Raw genomic sequence first — 14,251 nt, 5'->3', positions numbered from 1 at the left:
GAAGGTTTTTTGTTTTTAAAATATTATGTTCTTGTGGGAGGGTATATAACTCAGTGGTAGAGTGTGTGCTTAGCCTGCATGAGGTCCTGGGTTCAATCCCCAGTGCCTCCACTAAAAGTAGGTAAACAGATAAACCTAATTACCTACCCCTTGCCTGAAAAAAAAAATTTGGTAAAAAAAAATGTTATGTTCTAATATTTTGGTTGTCATTTCCTGCACCGCCATAATCTTTCCACCCTACATAAAATCCAGCCTAAATTATTATAAGGAAAGTAGTTTTCTGAGTTTCTATAAAACATCAGTTTGAAACAAAAGTTATAGTCCACTAATTTTAAGATCTGGTCATACAAATTAAATGTAAAATTTCTATATTATAAAGTCCAAACTTCTTACTGTGAAAAATCTGGGCCGTCACAGTATGGTTCCAACTTACTTTTTTAGCCTTATTTTACACTATTACTCTATACTCCTTAGGGACCCAAACTATTGTGTTCATTGTTCTGTCTTCTTCTAGTAGTAATGCCTGGCAAGTGGTAGGTCTTGAATGTTGTGTTTTGTTTTTGAAGTGAAAAATGCCTTCCTCCGAACAGATGAAATTAAGAACAATATTTACAATCAGAATGACGCAAGTCATATTATATTTAGTCAGGGGAATTTTTTTCCATCAGAATACCTAGTGAAAATATGAATGTTGAATACTATAGTGGAAAGTCAGTATGTAGCATATTTTTTTTGTGACTGGGCTTATAATTTTTGTGCACATCAAAGTGCTATAAAAGTGTTTTAAGCCTATTTCAACAAACCTTCAGGAAGGATAAGGGGAAAGTCTGTTAGTGTAATGATCAATCAAATTTGACTAGCCAAAAGAACCACAAAGGGACATGAGAAAACTTTTGGAGGTGATGGAAATGTTTATTACCTTGATTGTGGTGATAGTATATGTATATGTTCGAACTCATCAAATTGTATACATTAAATATGTGCAGGTTTTTGTATATCAACTATACCTCCATAAAGCTATTTTTAAAATGTGAGTAGCCAAGAATTTATTTACTATGTACATATCAACATCATGTACAGACTACTGCTTCTAAAAGCAGTAAAATAGTTTACAAGACTGTTGGTTAGGTAGGCAGTTTAAATATATTTAATTCTGGTCCCTCCCTAAACTTCCTATAATTATAGTGAAGGAATATAAAAATTAAAAAGTTTAAAAGCCAGAAAATTGAAGAGGAAATGGCAGCAAATTAGATTTTGACAAAATTTTGGAAAGTGGAAAGTACACTGACCCATGAAAAGGGACTTAACAGAACAGAAAAAGCTAAAACTTGCTTTTCTGTGGGTGAGTAAAGCCAAGAAGCAGCAAGATGATTCTATTCAAAGAACCCCCAGAATGGCCCAGAAATTGGAGGTCCCTCTTAAGACTGGTATATAGGATAGAACTGAAGATCAGAAGAGTCCTAGAATGTCTCTATAAAGAATGTTTAGAACCCCAGATTCCTTCCGTTGAATTGAGCAAGCAGTTGACAGCTTCTTCCAAGCCTGGATACATAGTAGGAGGGATTTACTCTGGAGTGGTTGAACCTGGACGTATCTGGATTTGGAACATCAGGTCCAACTGATGGTGGGGTTGTTAGTGCCTTACTGAAAGCAGGAATCTGCATGCTGATTCCTCCAGCTCCCTTGTTCTCAGCCCTTGTTTGGCTCCCAGGATACTAGCAGCCACTTAAGGTGGGAGACAGAATCCCTCTTTTGAAAAACTAACCAGCCCAAGAGAGGAAATCTACAGTTATTTATTGATGGTTGTGGCCCACCAATGATATTGCAAGGGCTATATTCAGTCACCAAGCAGTGAGATGACCACAGAGCCACAAGCCCTCCCCCTGACAATTACGTACACATCTTTCAGTCTTTTAAAATGTTCCATTCCTAACAAATGAACAGAACCAGGAATTATCAGACATTTGACAAAGCCTCTAACATGAAAGACGGATCCAAATAAGCAGGAATAAAAGGAACACGGAGGAAATGGAGACAACACACAGTAGAAAAAAGATGAGGTGGGGAAAACTGTCCATTTTTCTCAGGAAGTAGGAAATATTGCAACCATGAAATAAGAACTGGGTCATAATAAATAAAAAGATCTTGGGAATTAAAAATATAATAGCATAAGTTTTAAAACTTAAAATTTAATTTTAATTAAAGAAGGCTGGAAGATAGTCAAGGAAATCTCCCAAGAGAATGGACAAATAGAGAAAATAGGAGAGAAGATAAAGAAATTAGAGAATCAAAATAGGAGGTCCGTCACATAATAATAATTATTATATCTAAAGCTAATACGGCCTGGAAGGAGAGTGGAAAAGAAGAAATTAGCAAAGAAGTAAGTATCTAATATTAACTTTAATTAGCTTTCATAGAAAGTTCTCAATGTAATGCATTAAAAAATTGTAATACACTGGATTAAAAAAAGTTACACAATGAGATTGTAGAATATCAAGAATAAAAAAGAACCTAAAAGGTCCAAGAGAGAGAAAAAACAGCCAGTATTCAAAGGAACAGGAATCAGAATTATAAAATTCTGAAGGAAAATTATCTATACTCTAGAATTAATATACTTTTTCCAAAAGTCAATAACCTTGAAACTATAATACTCAAATGTACAGGCCTCAAGAAATTTGTTTCCTCTGTATAGTCCTTAAGCAACGGGGAGATATAACCCACTAAATCAAAGGAATGTATCTAGAAAAAGGAAGATGGGGCCTGGGAAACAGGAAGAGTCTGATACAGGAGAGAATATCAGCTCTGTGGTGACCTCAGGAGACAGTGGTCCACACTGGAGCAGGAGGCTCAAGTTTCTAAGAGGGATGTCTGTGGTATTGATGGTTACCTGGTATGCTTGACCAATTGAGAGGAGGTGTACAAATCTGCAGGTAAGTTTGAAGAAGGACTGGATTACTGATGATACATAGGAAACCCAGGGCAGTTATTAGGGAAAAACAAGAGTTGTATAAGAAAATATAGGAAATCATGGTATCATCAGTATGAGTAATAACTATAGTCGTAAGATTGCACTAACCAAAAATTATAATATAAAAGTATTGGGAAGATGGAGAAGACATTTACATAGTAGGAAGGAAGTAGAGAATTATGAAGTAGAAAGATCAGGTAATAACAGTTTTATGCATTTTGAAATATAAAGATAAATCTTATAAGCAGCTGTTTTTAAAAAGCTGAAACTCGATGTCTCGGTAACTGGATGGCTATGGGAGGTGACTGTTGGGTTTTTATTAAAATTCTTGTATTGACTTATTTAAACAATGTACATGTATTACTACCTTGTTAAACGTTAAATTTCTTAGTTTTGCTAATTTTTATTCATAACCAGACTTTACTGACTTTTAATATAATAGACTTAGCTACATAACTGTTCCCTATCAACTTATTTTTTTAAAAGGATGACCCTTCTTACAATACTCTTTCCTCAATGTTTTTCAGTTGCCTTGTAGAAGGGGATGCTAAGGAAGAAATACTGCAGCCTCCGGAACCTCACCCAGTACCACCCATCTTGACACCTTCTCCCCCCTCAGCTTTTCCAACAGTCACTACAGTGTGGCAGGACAATGACAGATACCATCCAAAGCCAGTGTTGCACATGGTGTCATCAGAACAACATTCAACAGACCTCAACAGAAACTATAGTAAATCATCAGAACTAATAGGGAAAAATGAATCAACTATTGAACAGATAGATAAAAAATTGGAGCGAAATTTAAGTTTTGAGATTAAGAAGGTCCCTCTCCAAGAGGGACCAAAAAGTTTTGATGGGAACACGCTCTTGAATAGGGGACATGCAATTAAAATTAAATCAGCTTCAGCTTCACCTTGTATAATTGATAAAATCTCCAAGTCACAGGAATTGAGTTCAAGGGATCTAAAAGTTGATGTTATTTCTCAGAATTCTTGTGTGGACTGCAGTGCAACACAATCAAGTATAGCCCCAGTTATTCCACCAGAAGAAGCACAGAAGAATTCAGACACACCTCCAAGGCCAGACCGCTTGCCTCTTGATGAGAAAGGACAAGTAACGTGGTCATTTCATGGACCTGAAAATACCCCACACATGCCCAATTCATCTGAAGGCAAATCCTCAGATCTCCAGTGTGAAACAACAAAAACTGTGAGTTTAACACCAAGCCCCACAGCACAAGTTGAAACCCATGATCTTGTGGATCATAACAGTTCCCCTCTACTCAGAGCACCCCTCAGTTTTACTAATCCTCTTCACTCTGACGACTCGGACTCGGATGAAAGGAACTCTGATGAGGCTGTGACCAAGAATAAAACCAATATTTCAACAGCAAGTGCCACTGTTTCTGCTGCCACTAGTACTGAAAGCATTTCTACAAGGAAAGTATTACCAATGTCCATTGCTAGACATGATATAGCAGGAACAATACATTCAGGTGCTGAAAAAGGTAATAATAATAGTATCTAACACTTAAATATTTTTACTATGTGCCAGTCACTGTTCTAAGCACTTTAGCTATATTAATTCATTATGGTTTATTCCACACTTTACTGCAGAACCTGTGGCAAAATTTCATTATTATCGATACTGTTTTTTTTAAAGTAAGCTTTTATTGTTAACTTACTTAGTTTGGCCACATGGCATTACTGGATTTTGTGTTTCCAAAATATTTCAATTGTTGTAACTGAAAATTTTCTCTTCTTATATCTTACAGCTCTTAGTATTTATATGGGTCAGAAATTTATATGACTGAATAATTAGAAATAATTTAGGGAAGATAAAATTACTTAAAGTGACAGTGACACAAATGTTGTCAAGTGGCTTGACTGGCCATTTAATTTCACCCATATATATATTACAAACATCTATTTCATTACCTTTTTATGCTCTTTTAACTAGAAAATACCTTTTTAAAATTCTCTTCACAAATGCTTGTAAAAAAAAAAGCTCCTTTCAACCCTAGGTTTAGCCAAAAAGCAATATTGCAGCTACTCAGCAGAATATGGGAAGTTTAATTCAGTTGGTAGTAAATGGGGTATTTACATACCTAGTTCTCAGTGCTAATGCTATTTAATTAATGACTCTCTTCTTTAAGCAATCTAAGCATTTCAGGATAAAGCATGCCCTCATTTCCCAAGATGTGTTATTGGTTCTGAAACTTCTCTTTATAATCTGCTAAAAATTACCATGGCTACCATCTCAAATAGACTATAAAGTTGAGAGTAAATGTATAAACACAAAAGCTATTTACTGATAGATTGATTATCAGTAGTCTTTCATTTGTCAGTGAACTTTGGTAGTGACACATACAGGCTGGTATTTATAACATGCAGGCGAAATAAGTACTGAACTTGAAAGATGACTTTTTCTATTTCTGACCCATTAAGTACCACCCATACTGTGGTACCTTTATTTTGCTCAACTCACACGTACTTTATTTATTTATTTTTTACCTTGAGAATGTATCTAGTAGAGTAGATGACAGTCTAAGCTAGTTTTTAAAATTTACAGGATTCTGTTTTGTTGATTCTTCTATGTTTTATTTGAAGGCTCTTCAGAAGTTAATGGTTGCCACAATAAATACTACATTACCAGTTTGGCATAATTTAAAATTGTTAATTTTTTTTTCTTCCTCTACTTCAGAGTTTGAAAATAACTGTCAAGTTGTAATTATACAAGAAAATGTGTAGATAAAAAATTTTCATTTTGGGCTTTTTTACTATATCAGGCATATGTTTTATATCTAGGAAATATATTTTTTAAACCATTACTAGAAATAGAATTTGGTGAGGACAAGGAAGGATTCATGATATGATATGCTCATTATAAGTACTGCCACATGACCAGTCTTGGTGATAACAGAAAGGGATCCTTTAAAATACCACATACTGTGCAGTCTTAATAGTTGAAAGCACCCTACTATATACCAGCTCACTTCTGTTCTCTCCATTTTATATTTATTTCGAAGCAAAGATAGCTGTAAATGTGATTTCTGATTTCTTTTCACCCTACCCTAACTATGCTAAATGAGTTCAGTATTAACAGAGATTTTCCTGTGTAAGTGTTCTGTGTTGTAACATAACTACAAGCAGTCCTATTTTTAATGTTATTAATTATTTACCTTGTAGAGGAACCACTGGCACAAGGATTAGAGTATTGTTTGCTTGTTTGTTTTAGAATTTGTTGTGGAATAATTTTGATACCTAAAACTACCTTTTACATAGGCTACTGCCTGAAAAAAATTCCTGGCTATGCATTCTGATTATAGTACTGACTCAGGCCTCCTGAAAGATTTCTGAAACTTGGCTACACGAGGCTTCCATAAAGTGTATGATTTACAAAAGCCTGTGAAAAGTGTGCAGTCTCTAGGTAACCTCTAAAACAGAAGTTTTAGAAAAGGCAACCCAAAGATCTACGAAGTTGAGGAGCAAAAGCCATAGTTAGAAAATAAAGTCTTTAAGAGTGAGGATTGTTATAGCAGACGAGATATTTGATACTTAATGTAAACAAGCAAGACTGCCCTTCCTGATTTGTTCATTTAATTATGAAATGGCACGACAATGCCAAGATTATGCATCCCTTTCTTCCAATTGCCATCTCTTCACTGTGAGCTGTTAGTAACAAAAGGGCAAAGGGAAGTATTGCTCAGACTGTTAGTTACTACCAGATAAGGTAGATAGTTCTTTAGTGGCTTAACTTTATATACAAGAGAGAGTTCCAGTACTCAAGATAGTTTATATAGATATAAAGTACTGGACTTGAAGTCTTCTCTCAGCAGGACCTAGAAGCTTTATTTTCTTGTGTCTTCAACTAAATAAATGTACGAGGGACAAAAGCAATCATACCTGGCTCAAGCTTGTTGAAAATTGCAGTGCTTGTTGAAAATTGAAACAGCTTTACTTGATTTTCAATCTCTTTTTAATGCAAAGCCTATTAAATGTGGTAAAACAGCAAAGTATCAAGGCAAGATTGTTCATTTTTTTAAGAGAACAGTTGTCAACACCCAGAAAAAATAATATAGGATCCTCACATCTTCCTTTCTTTGCCCCACGCTCCCTAACCTGAGGGTCCACACACAGAACTGTATCCTTGTATTTTCTTTTTCTACCTCCAGTGAAACTTCAGAGGATCTAGTACTCTCATTCACTTTATGCCATAATAAGGCTCTGACTACTAAGGATTACTTAAATTAGCTCTTGGAAAAGATAATGCATTTGTTTTTACTGGTGAAAAGCTTTTATATAGCTTTCAGTCAGTATTCTCAAGGTACGATCATGTGCCATTATTCACAAGATTTTAGGCAATAAATGAACATTCAAAAAATTTTAATGATTATATTTTTATATGTATTTGAAAAATAACTAGCACTTTAAATTTGTTATTGTAGTCATTGTTTACAACATGACTGAACTATATAGTTAAAAATGAGTGGGATTTTTAAAAATAGGACATATGGTCCACAGTATGGCAATACTCATAAAAGGAGTTAAGCAGTTGATTATAGTTTGGGAAACACTCACTTAAGTCAAATGCCATAGCTTTCCTTTGTGGACTCCAAGCATCATCAGCAAGCCCAGAAGAGCAGGCACTTCCCTGCTGGCTTCTCTGCTGAAGATGCTTTCCGACTCAGAGGACAGTGTGATTAATGCCTGCAGGAAAGTCATGGGAGAGTCATTTTCTCTCTGCAGCAGTGATGGAGTTCATTTTTGGTTCAATAAGCTTCATAATTCTTTATTACAAGTGGAGTGGTAAAGATATCTTGTTTATTTTTTGCATTTTTAAAAACTGGTTCTCATATATTTGTGGCAATGATTTTTTCAAATATCAAGAAAGCTCTTATTTTGCTTAGATAAGTTCATTTTGTAATTAGTTAATATTTTTTAACAAGTTCATAATTTGTCTGAATTTCATGTTTTTAATATAGATGTGGATGTTAATGAAGATTCACCTCCTCCCCTACCTGAAAGAACTCCTGAATCTTTTGTATTAGCAAGTGAACATAGTGAGTGTCTCTTCTGATTTTACATATTTCATACTGTAATAATAAACTCTGAGAAACATGGCTGATGTTAATCTAGTTGCTGCTGAGCTATATAATTAAATTCAAAAACAGATTTGAGTTGATATTGACAAATCTTTTTAATTCCTTGCTTGAAAAAATACTTTAAAATGGTATTTTTTATTTGCTAATGGCTTCATTTATGTTAAATCCTATAATTCAGTGAAATGCAATTATAACTGCATGCAATTTATTATCTTTTCATTCATTAAAAATAGCACTTATTTATGAAAAGATATTAATTGCTTCACTTGGTGACAGTTTGGGTAAGTAAGTATTTAAATTCGGTTGAAGGCAGGCATCACTCAGTGCTGTTAATTGATGGACACTTTCGGTCACAAGAGTTACCAGTGAGAATGGGAGAAAGTGATCATATTTTAGGACATTAATAATGTATTTCTCCTCCTTCCTGTCCCAAAAAAGAGTACAGAAACAGCTTTAGTATATTTACAGTGTCTCATGCTCAGAGGAAGTGCTCACTAGTCTTATCTGAGTTGCATTTTACCAATATTTTACTAATTTTAACTGATTTTAACAATGTTAAAAACAGTGAAGCCATATATTTCACTAATACTAAATAAATGAGTCTAAACTTGTCATATCTATAGATTACAGTGTGTTTATAGTGAACTCCGAGAATTGAATAATTTTAAGGAAGGAAACTTAAAGGGATTTTCTTTAATAGAAAACTAGAAAATTTTTTTATGGAAGTGATAGTTTCAAAAAGTCTATATGGGATCTGTTTTTGTATATTACTTAAATGAAAAGGTTTCAAGAATTAAAGACGTTAATTTTAATTGTAAGATTTCATTTTTCTCAGATACACCTGTAAGATCTGAGTGGAGTGAACTTCAAAATCAGGAACAGTCTGAACAAAAAAACCCTAAAGTGAGTCCTTTTGGAATTGGAACAGCTATAGCTCAGTATTTTTGTTCTTTTGTTAATTTATCTTACAGTTGATTGTTACAGTAACTGTTACCTTAAGACTATTAAATATAATTTTTGATAAGCATTTCTTATGCTACAATTTTAGATGGAAAGCCTATTAAAATATGAGATCTAAACTATTTTTAAAGGGCATCATGATCTACATATGACCGTCACTGCAGAGTGTTATTTTCCCAAGCTGCTTTTGAGATTTTTAAATTATGCTTTGTTCCAAATCATTTTGGAGGTATGAATGGAACAGGAGTTATTATTTTCAGGGTCATAGTACTTTCCTAGACTTAGTTCTTCTCATTATGACACTAGGTATATTGTCTTTCTGTTTGGTTTTTCTGTTCAGATGAGGCTTTCTTTCACTTTCAGGAAATATTTTGGTAGGTAACTATTTTAACCATGGGAAATACAGTTTTTCATCAACATTAATGTTTTTTCCTATCTCCCTCACATTATTAACTCTGAAATTGGGGTATATCTTAAAATTGATTAAAAAGCATTGTGATACACTTTAATTGGCACATAAAGTATTAGTAACCTAATAATGATACTATGTCTTACAAGCAATGATACCATAATTTGATGAGTATGGTAGAGGGCTGGCAAAATGCAATTGTGTTCCTTTGTGTAGTAACTCTTGAATTTTCAGTTTTTATCCAGAAGGAAAAAGGAATTCTTCTGTCCTTTTACTCCCAGTAAAAACACCATAACATTGAAAATTTTTAACCCTAATTGAAAACACCATTGTTTTCTTTTCCTTTGATGCTGAGAATCTTGATAGACTTTGATTTATTGGGATATATCCTTACAACAGATCAAATTTTCTATTATTTGTACATGAAAGGGATGTATTGTAATAGCTATTAAATGTCTTCCTTATAGGGCTTGACAACCTCTGGAAGTGAAACATGTGGTAAGTTGGATCGTATTCCTTTTTGCTGCAGATTATATAGATTAACTTCTATAAAAAAGTCTCATGGTGTATGCTGTTTATTTGATTATTTCTGTATGTGAAAATATGTAGGACAACTCTTCTGGAACTTGAATTATGTAGTATAATTTTTCCAAATTAATTATTATACCAGATATTATTATTGATCAGGAAGATAATAGCATTTAGTATCAGTAGTTAACAGGCTGATGGGGAAGAAATTATTTTTAAATATTTTTATCCATTTTATTTCTGTTGTTTTTAAAAATATTTAGAGTCTAGATTTGACAATGATTTGAAATAAATGCCCCCAAATTAACCTAGATGGTTGAATTGGGTCCCTAAAAATCAGTTGTTTTGGAAATCTTTCTTTTAGGACTTTTACATTTGTGAAGGCCAGTAAAGTTATATTAGATCAACCCAGTGTTATGATGCCAAGTTAGAAAATTTTTCTGCCATATTACTTTTATTACCATAGTAAAAATAGGTCAAGCTATTATTAATTCTTACACATCAGTGACCATGTAAGCAGCTCATCAAACATCCTAGCCTATACAGTTCCCTCAATTTATCTGTCATCTGTGCCCTTACCTTCCATTTTCCTTCAGCTGCTCTCTCCTGGATCTTTGCCTAATGGGGCTCCGTTCATCTCATAAACTCTTACTACTCTATCTACTTTCCTGAGGCAGCATGCTGTAAGGAAAAGAGCTGAAGCTTTAGTGTCAAGCCCACCTGGGTTGGAATCCCATTTTTGCCATTTTACTTACTATGTGGCTTTGGGCAAGTTACCTAATCTTTCTGTGCCTCAGTTTTCTTCTCTGTGAAGTGGAGATAATAGTAGTAAGTAACCTACACTAAAGGATTGTTCCAGAGATTTAATTAAATTAAATCATATAGAGAGTATCAGACACAGTGCATGGCACATGGTAGGCACTGAAATGGCAGCAATGGTAATATTATTATTATGTTATATTACTGCTGCTATGGCTAGATCCCTGGGTCTTTTATTTTCTTAGTACCTGTTAACTCCCTTCTGGTTTCTCTTCTCTATTTGATCTAGATACCATCATCCATCATTCTAGTCTTGCTCCCAATTCCCATACCATTTCATTTTACCCCTCAGGATTACTGAACACTGCTAAGAACATCGCTCGGTTTTACAGATTGAACATACAGTTCTAGGTATTCAACCACAGTTGAGCCCTCAGTATTGCTCAGTTATCTTACATGCTCTAGTTTGTACACTGTTCTCCTTGAATTTTTAAAATCTATTTTTTTCTAAAATCATCAATCTCACTAACTCTTTCAGTAGATGACCTTTTACTTCAGTGAGAAAATTGAGGCTTTTAGACTAAACCCTGAATACCTCACCACCACTAGTTTCATCTACATCCCTCTCCTCCCTGCCCCCATTATTATAAAACTTATCACACTACTATAACAGTAAAGGTACTTGTCTGTCTCTCCTACTAAACCAGGGGTTGGCAAACTGTATCCCGCAGGCCTGATACTGCCCTTGGCTTCTTTTCTGCTTCTGTCCTGGAACTCAATAAATGGTTTTTGCATTTTTAAAGAGTTGTTTAAAAATAAAAGCAAAGAAACAAAAATCTGTGAAGAATATGTGACAGAGACCATATGTGGCTTGCAGAGCCTAAAAGTATTCTCTAGACCTTTACAGAAAAAGTTTGCCGACCCCTGTCTAGACTATAAGCACCTGAAGGCAGGGATCATCTATTACTTGACTTGTATTCCAAGTTTCCAGAGAAGTTCCTTACAGGGGTATAGGGGATGTGATAAAGGTTGTGAAAGAATGACTGAATCATGGTAGTTGATTTCCTTATGCAATAGTAATTAAGTAAGTAATTTAAAATTTAAGCAATGTTAAAACTTCAAAAGAAAAGAATTACTACCTTTAGGCGCAAATATTAAGTCCATTAATAAACTATGAACTTATTTGCCATTTATTTCCACATAAGGGCATTTCAGTTGCAGTTAAAGTTAAGAACATAAGGAGAATTTCACACTGCGAAAGTACTTGCCACAGATTTCTCAGTGCCTATGAAAATCCCTAGCATGATTTCTGTATACACTACCCCTACATTTATATTTATCTGGGCCTCCAAAATTATGATGCCCAAGAGAGAAAACTTGCTCTTTTAACTAACTGCCCACATTAAAACCATTAGAAGATTCTTCTCCATATAATGCTACACATGATTGTGATTAACAGTGGTTTTGGTTTGCACTTAGATCATCCAGCAGGAGGTATTTATACAGAGACTTGTACAGAATGTCCACCTGCTTTGAGTAACAGGAAAGATCAAATATCCGAAAGTCCAACAGAAGCCACAGAGATTGGTAATGTGATTGCTAAATAATTTTAAAACTATAATTATGTAGTTAATGCTGGCAAAAACGAAATAAGAGTTATTTGTCATCATTCCAGGATTTCCTTAAGGCAAAGTTTATCAAATTCTGTGCTATGATTTATTCAGGTTCTTAAATGACACTTGCCAAGAGTAAAACTTATACCATCAGCAACGCTTGGAATTAATTCTGAAGTAAATAAAATAATTTATTCTGTTTTATACTAAGATTAAAACTAAAATATAAAAAACTGTATGTAGTGTGTAAACAAATCTTTGTTTTGTAAAGGCTAAAAATATCTTAGGTGTTTTTCTTACATTATGATAGAATTATTTTTATAAAAGAAGCAATTATTTCCAACTACCTAGAACAAATTTAGTGTTGGTTTGGGTTTGTAGAGTTTATTTAAATTCTAAATTCCCATATGGAAACTTATTTGTTCCACAAAATGAAGATGTCTACAGACATGGTTTAATAGTGTAAAAATATTTCTGAACACTAGCCAATTATTGTGGTGTTTTGATTATAGGTTTTGGTAATCGCTGTGGAAAACCCAAAGGACCAAGAGATCCACCTTCAGAATGGACATGATTCAGGGAACTAAAAGACACTTTAAATTATACTGGAAAATTCAAGTGCCACTGAAAGCCAGATTTATAGTATTCCATCTTAAAAATGTGGGACTAACAGCAGTGTAGATTGTTACCATAGTATTTTTTGCTGGGACCATCTACCTGCCTTATATTACATGTAGGAAAAAGTATTACACATGGTTTATTTTGTAACTTCAAGTATTATTGCCTTAATGTCTCTTAACCCTGTTACACGCTGCTTGTAGACATGTTAATATAGTAATACTTTTATGATAAATTGAGTTTAAGGACTACTCTTTTGCTAATGTTTTATCATGTATGCATTATTTTGTATATGTACAGGGCAAGTAGGTATATAATTTGATAAAGTTGCAGTCATAAAATATTATTAACAGAAGATGTAAGAAATTTCTGCATGATCTAAATCTTTGTGTACCTTATTTGTAAATTATTTGCCCTGAAGTTTTAGAAAATAGTTTCTGAATTTTAAAATTGCTGGATTCATGCAGCCAGCACTGCAGGTTATCAGAGATCAAAGATTGTAATAATAATACATTTTGTAAATTGTAAGCAAAAAGTTATTTTTATATTATATACTGTCTAATTGTCCATCCTAATTGTCCTTGTTTTCATCTAGTCATGGAGATTCAGTAAGTGCCTTGGAACCATTGAATTCTCTTAGCTCGTGTGTGTTACTTTAATATTGGAACTCAACTGGGATTAGAAGACTATCAAAATATATGTATGTTTCAGGATATTTGACCTGCCATTAAAAAAACAAAAACATTTTTACAGTGCCTACTTGTTTTGGTTTTTCATTCCTCATTTGTGGGAAATTAGACTTAATATCTGCCTTGCTGCCAGCTCAGTCTTATCTTTAAGTCATGAGTGTGAATGGGGTTTAATCTCTTAACTAAAGAATAGGGAGCACCTTCTGCAAGAATATGGCTTTGCAATTCTAACCTACCCTGGAGTCAGCCCTACACATCCTTCTCAGCCTTCTCATCATTGTCTATGAGGATCCCAGGAAAACACCAAACAAAGGTGCAGCTGGGAAAGGGGAACTGGTTTCTCCGCATCCTGCACCTGGAGCCCAGGTCCTATCCATAAGTACCAAGTTTGAATTTTGATGTCATGGACTGAAGTTGATAGGCATCTATATTTTCCCTCTGCATACAAAAGAGAGAAGAAATTATGAGGCTAAAGTCAGATAAAGTAACCATGTAGGAATAGAAGGAGGATCACTGGAAGAGAAAATAATACTATAATTTCATATCAAAAAATAATTAAAGCTAAATAGTCTTGGGAGGGAGGGTATAGTTCAGTGGTAAAAC

The 14,251-nt window shown here is 34.1% G+C and overlaps 1 protein-coding gene across 2 annotated transcripts in view; it reads left to right on the top strand.

Moving 5' to 3' along the window:
- PTPN12 (protein tyrosine phosphatase non-receptor type 12) overlaps positions 1 to 13,714 on the top strand; it is a 79,025-nt gene extending 65,311 nt beyond the window's left edge. Inside the window, exons 13-18 of one of the 2 annotated variants that reach the window (XM_010984795.3) lie at positions 3,496 to 4,475; positions 7,953 to 8,030; positions 8,908 to 8,975; positions 9,909 to 9,939; positions 12,208 to 12,315; positions 12,854 to 13,714. In XM_010984795.3, coding sequence (XP_010983097.3) covers positions 3,496 to 4,475; positions 7,953 to 8,030; positions 8,908 to 8,975; positions 9,909 to 9,939; positions 12,208 to 12,315; positions 12,854 to 12,915 — 1,327 coding nt within the window. In that variant the 3' untranslated portion in view covers positions 12,916 to 13,714. The remainder of the gene's footprint in view (positions 1 to 3,495; positions 4,476 to 7,952; positions 8,031 to 8,907; positions 8,976 to 9,908; positions 9,940 to 12,207; positions 12,316 to 12,853) is intronic. The other variant, XM_064487652.1, reaches the window with a different exon arrangement.
- Positions 13,715 to 14,251: the final 537 nt, after the last annotated feature.

This window comes from Camelus dromedarius, chromosome 7, assembly GCF_036321535.1.
Source record: "Camelus dromedarius isolate mCamDro1 chromosome 7, mCamDro1.pat, whole genome shotgun sequence".
Lineage (NCBI taxonomy): Eukaryota > Metazoa > Chordata > Mammalia > Artiodactyla > Camelidae > Camelus > Camelus dromedarius.
This window is presented reverse-complemented; position numbering and strand designations above follow the sequence as displayed.